This window comes from Coffea eugenioides, chromosome 2 (genome assembly GCF_003713205.1).
Source record: "Coffea eugenioides isolate CCC68of chromosome 2, Ceug_1.0, whole genome shotgun sequence".
NCBI lineage: Eukaryota > Viridiplantae > Streptophyta > Magnoliopsida > Gentianales > Rubiaceae > Coffea > Coffea eugenioides.
In genome coordinates this window covers 36537135-36545380 of record NC_040036.1, presented here as the reverse complement: position 1 = coordinate 36545380, position 8246 = coordinate 36537135, and the positions used below count along the sequence as shown (strand labels likewise).

At 42.1% G+C, this 8246-nt stretch overlaps 1 protein-coding gene across 1 annotated transcript; it reads right to left on the bottom strand.

Moving 5' to 3' along the window:
- Positions 1 to 522: 522 nt before the first annotated feature.
- Positions 523 to 3996, bottom strand: LOC113759619. The gene has a single exon (XM_027302200.1). It carries the CDS (start codon positions 3994 to 3996, stop codon positions 523 to 525), a length of 3474 nt encoding a protein of 1157 aa, XP_027158001.1.
- Between the last annotated feature and the right edge of the window lie 4250 nt (positions 3997 to 8246).

Here is an 8246-nt window from a genome sequence, read left to right as displayed (position 1 = left end):
AGCAAACTCAACATGAGGTAAACATTCTTCCCATGATTTCAAGTTCTTTTTTATGATGGCACGCAACAAGGTACCTAATGTACGATTTACCACCTCAGTTTGACCATCAGTTTGGGGGTGGCTGGCAGTAGAGAATAGCAATTTGGTGCCTAACTTAGACCAGAGTGTCTTCCAAAAATAGCTCAGAAATTTGACATCTCTGTCTGAGACAATGGTCCTAGGAATGCCATGCAATCTCACAATCTCTTTAAAGAATAAGTTAGCAATATGAGATGCATCATCAGTTTTATGACATGCAATGAAGTGTGCCATTTTAGAGAATCTATCAACTACCACATAAATGGAGTCATGACCATACTTGGATCTAGGCAAATCAAGTATAAAATCCATAGAAATATCGACCCATGGTGCACTAGAAATAGGTAACGGGGTGTAAAGGCCATACGGGTGTACCTTGGATTTAGCTTTCTTACAAGCTAAGCATCGCTCCACCACCCGTGCAACATCTCTCCTCATGTGCGGCTAATAGAAGTGCTCCTGCAGCATGGCAAGAGTCTTATCAACCCCAAAATGTCCCATAAGGCCACCCGAATGGGATTCTCGTACCAAAAGTTCGCAGATGGATCCATGTGGGATGCAAAGCCGATTAGCATAAAACAAGTAACCATCGGAAATGAAGAATTTACCTTGCCCAGTGTGTTTGCAAGAAAGGTAAAGTTCACCGAAATCACTATCTTGGGCATAGATGTCTTTAATCAGTTCAAACCCTAACAACTTAGCATCTAAGGAAGTGAGTAGAGAGTACCTTCGTGAGAGTGCATCCGCAACCACATTAGACTTACCAGCCTTATATTTAATTACGTACGGAAAGGACTCCACGAATGCGATCCACCTTGCATGCTTTTTGCTCAAGGTGTGCTGGGCCTTAAGGTATTTAAGGGACTCATGATCAGTGTGTATCACGAATTCCTTAGGCCTTAAGTAGTGCTGCCAAACTTGTAGTGCTCGAATGAGGGCGTACAACTCTTTATCATAAGTTGAGTAGTTCAGTGCAGCCCCATTGAGTTTCTCACTAAAGTAGGCAATAGGTCTTCCTCCTTGATTCAACACAGCTCCAACTCCAATACCTGAAGCATCACAATCAATCTCAAATGTCTTAGAAAAGTCAGGTAAAGCAAGTACAGGTGCATGTGTGAGTTTGTGCTTTAAAACGCGAAAGGCTTGTTCTTGAGAATCTCCCCAATGGAAGTTCTCATTCTTCTTAATCAACTCGGTCAAGGGTGCAGCAATAGTGCTAAAGTCCCTCACGAATCTCCTATAGAAACCCGCAAGGCCATGGAAGCTTCGAACATCACCCACAGACCTTGGTGTTGGCCACTCTTGAATAGCTTTCACCTTTTGATCATCCACCTTCATTCCCTGCGCACTTATAACAAACCCTAGAAACACAAGCTCATTAGTGTAAAAATTACATTTCTTGAGATTGGCATAGAGCTGCTCTCGTCGAAGTACATCCATAACAGCCCTAATATGCTCGAGGTGTTCATTATAAGATTTGCTATAAATTAGGATATCATCAAAGTAAACTACCACGAATTTTCCTAAGAATGGACGCAGAACATGGTTCATTAACCTCATGAAGGTGCTAGGTGCATTAGTGAGCCCAAAAGGCATCACTAACCACTCATACAATCCATACTTAGTTTTAAAGGCAGTTTTCCATTCATCCCCCTCCTTAATCCTAATTTGATGGTACCCACTTTTGAGATCAATTTTGGTAAAGAACACAGCCCCATGTAACTCATCAAGCATGTCATCTAAGCGAGGTATAGGGTGGCGATACTTTACCGTGATGGCATTTACGGCCCTACAATCAGTGCACATTCTCCACGTACCATCTTTCTTGGGCACCAAAATGACTGGGACAGCGCACGGGCTTAAGCTCTCACGTGCCCATCCTTTGCCAAGCAAGTCGTCCACTTGCCTTTGTAACTCCTTAGTTTCCTCCGGGTTGCTCTTGTAAGCTGGCCGATTTGGCAACGAAGCTCCAGGGACGAAGTCTATTTGGTGCTCAATGCCTCTAAGCGGTGGTAATCCACTTGGCACGTCCTCGGGGAAGATATCAGCATATTCCTGCAACAGAGACTTAACCTCAAGAGGTATGTTAGTATCAAGTTCATGCACATTCAGAGCTACTTCTTTGCTAACAAGCATAAGAAGTGGCTGCTCATCTCTCATTAACTTCCTCACTTTCTTGGCTTTGATCAGAAGCATTTGTTTTCCCTCAATTTTTACCTCACTTGCCGAGCTATCTATAGCCTTTTTTCTCTCTTTTTTTGCCTCGGCTCTCTCATTTTCTTTTCTTTTTGCACTATACTTCTCAAACTCTTGTTGCAATTTCAATTGGTCCTCATGCACTTGTTTGGGGGAAAGGGGAGCTAGTGTGACTTTCTTACTGTTGTACAAGAAACTATACTTATTAGTCACACCATCAAAAATCACCTGTCTGTCAAACTGCCAAGGCCTACCTAGTATAATGTGACTAGCCTGCATAGGAACTACATCACATAATACTTCATCAGAATATTTATGGATTTGGAAGGATATAAGAACCTGCTTGGTTACTCGAACCTCCCCAGAGTTGTTGAGCCATTGGAGTTTGTAGGGTCGCGGGTGATCCCTTGTAGGCAACTTCAAGTTGTCCACCATGAGTGAACTAGCTACATTTGTGCAGCTCCCACTATCAATAATCACACTACAAAGTGCTTGGTTGACGAAGCACCTGGTGTAGAAGATGTTCTCCCGTTGAAGCTCGTCCTCCTTAACACGTGCAGTTAATGCTCTCCTTGCAACCAATGCAGTCCCAAAATGACCCTCGGGTGCATTAAACTCCTCTTCATTTGGTGATTCCCCATCACTACCTCCGTCAAGAGGTAGTATGCCTTCGTACTCGGCTTCGTCCTCACTCACGATCTCACCATTTTGCATCATAATCATAGTCCTTTGATTGGGACATTGACTAGCAATATGGCCTCTACCTTGGCATTTGAAGCATCGAGTATCACGAGCTCTAGTTTGTACCCTAGACTCCTCAAATTTTGGAGTAGAAGAGGGCGGCTTACTAATACTAGGGTTGCCCACCTTACCTCCCTCGAATCTCGGCTTTGGTGTAGGAGCATTTGGTGAAGGCCGAGAATCATTCCTTGGTTGGAATGGGCGGTTGGTAGAGTAGGTGGTATTGCCGAAATTCGATCGAGTGGTACCCCTCCGCTTGAACCTTTGCTCGACCTTAATAGCCTTGTCTACAAGCTCATGTAACTCCATATAATGTTGAAGTTCCACTCGTTCAGCAATATCGGGTCGTAACCCGCTCAAGAATCTCGCCATGGTGGCTTCAGGATCCTCCTGTACATCCGCTCTAAGCATTAGGATCTCCATCTCCTTGTGGTACTCATCCACACTCCGGTTGCCCTGGACTAAGGTTTGTAACCGGTGGTATAAATCCCTAGTGTAATGTCCAGGTACAAAGCGGGTGCGCATCATGGCTCGAAGCTCGGGCCATGGAATAAGCTCAGGTAGCCCATTTCTCCTTCTAGACTTCTTGATTTGGTCCCACCAAACCACAGCGTACTCAGTGAATTCCATGGTGGCCAATTGCACCTTTTGCACCTCGGTGTAGTTTTGGCAAGAAAAGACCATTTCGATCTTGGATAACCATTCGAGAAAGGTCTCGGGATCGGACCGTCCTTTGAACTCAGGGATTTGCATCTTGATTCCCTTGAATACATCGGTAGGTCCAGTCTGGTTCCTTTGCCTTGGTCGAATTCGAGGTTCCTCATCATCATCATCATTATTGGAACCATCGGACGACTCCTCCACGCCCCTTCGCCTTCGCAAGGACTTAGAGGTTTTTGGTGTTCCAGACGCTCGGAGTTGCAGCAACTCATCTTGAATGGGTTCTAGCATGCGTTGGAAACGCCTCTCCATTTGCTCCATCATCTGTTCAAAGTTCATGGGACGGGATACTCCTTCGTTTCCACTAGACATGGAGTCTCAAGTGTACCTGCAAGGGTTAGTAGCAAAGGAAATAGGGAAAAAAGTAATGTTTTCTTTTGCTTTTTTTTTTTGTCACTTCACTCCCTAAGTGTTTACTCTCACACTCGTATATGGTAACTCAAATCACTCTAATAAGCTCACCAAAATATTCTCTCACAGCCCCTTGCGAAACCTTGAAGAAAGTAGAGCTCCTCAAGTGCTCAAATTTAGCTTAAAAATCAAGTTCACGCTAGAATTTGAGGTTCGTAAGAGTGGAAATTTTCTGGAAAAACAAAATTAGGACACTAAGAATGGAGTGATAGAATATATTCAAGAACAAAAATTGAGAAAAGACTTGACACAAAAGCTACAAAAAATTAAGAATGATGCTCAAACACCTAGCCGACAAGGAAGTTGGTTCCTTTTGCGTTGCTGGATTTTTTGGAATGTTACCCTGTCCTAACCGACTCAAGGTGCTGGCTAGATTTTGCAGAGGTGCTGCTATTACCTAGGCTAACTCTAGGGAAATGCACGGCTACAAAAATTGGAGACAAGTGAATGGTGAGAGCCACTTGGTCTTGTCGGCCTCCTTTGGTCTTAGAAACCAATTGGTATAGGAAACTTTGCAGCTGTTTCCCATCTTCTTCTTTTTTTTTTTTTTTTATTTTTTTATTGTTTTTTTGATGTTCAGCCGACTGGATCCTTTACTAAGTGCTTGGGAAGGATACCAAGTTTGGTGATAAGTTTGGGCAAGCGGTGGCTTTGAATTAGGAGACAAGAGGAAGTTGGAAGTCCCTTCGGTTTTAGGAGCCAATCAGGTTTGGAGGTTTGTAGCGGCTATTCCCTCCTTTTTTTTTTCTTTTCGAGATGTTCAGATCACTAAAAGTACTCAGGACCCCTTTGCTTTCAAAATCTGCTTGCTGTGTTTTTTTTTTTTTCTTTTGGGTTCTGTTTGCATTTTGTTGGGTGGCTTTTGGCAACGGGTAGGTGGGGTTCTTGGTGCCCAAACGTAACAAGCCCAGCCCCAGGTATGGTATAATAGTCAAGAGAGTTCAAGGGTTCTAAACTCAATGCAAGATTTCCAGCAAATAAGTTCAGGGCATTCGCTGCAAATTTCCAGATTTCAAGTGTCAAGGATCTCTCCAAGAACTCCAAGAATTCGTGAAGTTTGCTTACGAAATTCCAGAACAAGGCACCAATACTTTCCTAGATAAATGAATGATGAACACACGGATCAAAACAGCTTTGGAACAAACTGCAACTCGACAAAGAGACACGAGCAAAAATTGGGAAACTACCAAAACGGCAACTCCGCGACTTGGAAGGAACACCGACCAGAATTTTCTTGCCTCCCTTTGTTTTTTTTTTTTTTTTTTTGACTCAGATTGGACTCAATCACGAGAACAATAAGATAGCAAGCTGCTGAACAATTATCACGCACAAACAATGAGGAGACAATTCGGACAGATTTATCAATGCAAGTGCAGCAAGACAGAAATTCCTAATGACTCAATATTTTATGTGTGACTTGGGGCACGACTATCAACACTGGTTGATTCTTTAATTTGTTGGACACAAACGGTGGAAACAAGGATAGCAAGACACGAGCAGATTTCACACAAGACTCAATAGAAATTAACAACAAACAAGACACGGACAGGTTGCCCACGAGTCAATAGAAAACAGCAATAAAGATGCGACAACTAAGACACCAGCGGTTTTTTTTTTTATTTGATTACTTCAAGATCCAAACTCACTGAACTATGTCACAACTAAAGGACAAGAGTCGCAGCAACAACACAAGAAAATAACATGGACAGGAATGGGAAAATCTGCGGACAGCCAAGGTAAAAAGAAAACTAGCGATTGGAAATTTTTTTTTTTGAAACTAACGAGATAGACCGAATTAAGACACCAAAGAGAGGGATAAACGATGTTACCAACAAGCTAGCTCTGATGCCAGCTGATACGAATCTCATTGGTGAGAAGATTCGCGACCCAAGATCGCTTGTTGGATTTGACGTCGGGTGCAAGAAACGGTGGCAGCGGAAACCCTACGACCCCTCTAATCCCCGTGACTACGAACTTGTTGATACTATCTCAACCCGTAATCAAACGAATTAGTGAACCTCAGGCAAGTGTAGAAGGCGCCACAATTCAAGTGCGATTCTTGAATTGATAAGCCGAACAAGAACACTAGAGTATAACTCTAAGTTGTTCAAGGTTTGCTCGAAAGCTATGGAGAAAACTCTCTCAATATTTTTATCATAAAAGTGTCTACCCTTTATTGATGTAATATGGTGCCTTATATAGGTTACAAGTGAAAATCCTAATCTAGTAGAAAATGGACTAAGGGCGCAGTGGATATGGGCCCTAATAAAGGAGGCTTAACCCCCGACGGGTTGGGCCTAATAAAGGAGGCTTTCCTTCCTAGGCAGCCCACTCTAGCAAATAATAATGAGTAAATTAGCAATCCTACCCTTGGCGATTCTACGTGCGATATGCACTTAGCCAATTATTCAATCTAATCAACTAATGTGGAAATAACTAACTATGATGCTAAAACGGAAATTAGGGTTTGGCAAAACCCTAATCCTCGGGTGTAGCTTTAATGCTCATTATCAGACCTCGACCACCTTCACTTGAATGCATGAATCCTTCAAAGGACTTGTGTATGGCCTGAATAAGTACATTGAGTTGCTCACGAAGTTTCTTTGCGCGAGCCCGAGTAATGGGTCCACTTGGGGCGAGCACGTGATCCTCAGCTCCTCGATTACCCGAGCCATTGTTGGCCTGCCCACGTATCATGATGCTATCAAGCCATAAACACAGCCTGTTATACCATGAACAGAGTTCTCCTAAGACCAATTTTGAACAAAACCTCCTATGAGCTTATGTTTGACAAAAAGCCTATTGTTGGTTACTTCAAAGTATTTGGTTGTAAATGTTTCATCTTGAATATCAAGGAACATCTTGGAAAGTTTGACAAAAAATCTGATGAGGGAATCTTCTTGGGATATTGTGAAAATAAAAGAGGTTTCAGAGTTTATAATTGTAGAACACTGATCATAGAGGAAGCGATACACGTTACGTTTGATGAATCTAATGGTGACATTTCTATGAGTTGTGGTGAAGATGATGATACAGGTGTTCAAGAAGAACTAAAGAAGTTAGCAATCAATGATCATGACTCTGCTTCACCAGAAACTGATTTAAAGGATGCTGATACTCAAGACAGTCCAGTTGGAGAAGTGAATGACAGAGATACCACTACTCCTAATGATCTACCAAGAACCTGGAAATTTGTTCATAACCATCCCAGGGAGCTTATAATTGGTGATCCATCTGAAAAAGTCAGAACTCGTTCTTCTAGACACCTAGTAGATAATCTTGCTTTAGTATCACATATTGAACCTAAAAATGTTGTTGATGCATTGAATGATGAGCACTGGATTTTAGCTATGGAAGAAGAGTTAATCCAATTTGAAAGAAACAAGGTTTGGACCCTGGTTGCTAGACCACAAGACCATCCTATCATTGGCACAAAGGGGGTTTTTAGAAACAAAATGAATGATAAATGGGAGGTTGTTAGAAATAAGGCCAGGCTGGTGGCTAAGGGATACACTCAAGAAGAGGGGATAGACTTTGATGAGTCCTTTGCACCTGTAGCTAGGTTGGAGTCCATAAGAATGTTTCTAGCATTTGCATGTTTCAAGAATTTTAAATTATTTCAGATGGATGTTAAGAGTGCTTTCTTAAATGGTTTTATAGATCAAGAAGTCTATGTTGACCAATCTCCTGGTTTTGAAAATGTATCTTATCCAGATCATGTTTTTAAACTCTCAAAAGCTTTATACGGATTAAAGCAAGCTCCTAGAGCATGGTATGAACGTCTGAGTGGATTTTTGGTTGAAAATGGTTTTAAAAGGGGCATTGTAGATACCACACTTTCACAAAACAAAGCTCGCGAGATCTTTTAATTGTGCAAATATATGTGGATGATATCATATTTGGTGCTACTAATGAGAGCTTGTGCAAGGACTTTTCCATCATCATGCAAAAAGAATTTGAAATAAGCATGATGGGAGAACTGAACTTCTTCCTTGGACTCCAAGTGGTTCAAACCCAAGATGGAACATTTCTAAATCAAACAAAATACACCAAGGAGCTGCTGAAAAGATTTGGAATGGAGGATTCAAAGCCTGTTGGAA

Coding starts and splice junctions, on each gene's coding strand:
- LOC113759619 (XM_027302200.1), bottom strand. CDS start 3,996: ATGGAGCAAATGGAGAGGCGTTTCCAACGCATGCTAGAACCCATTCAA.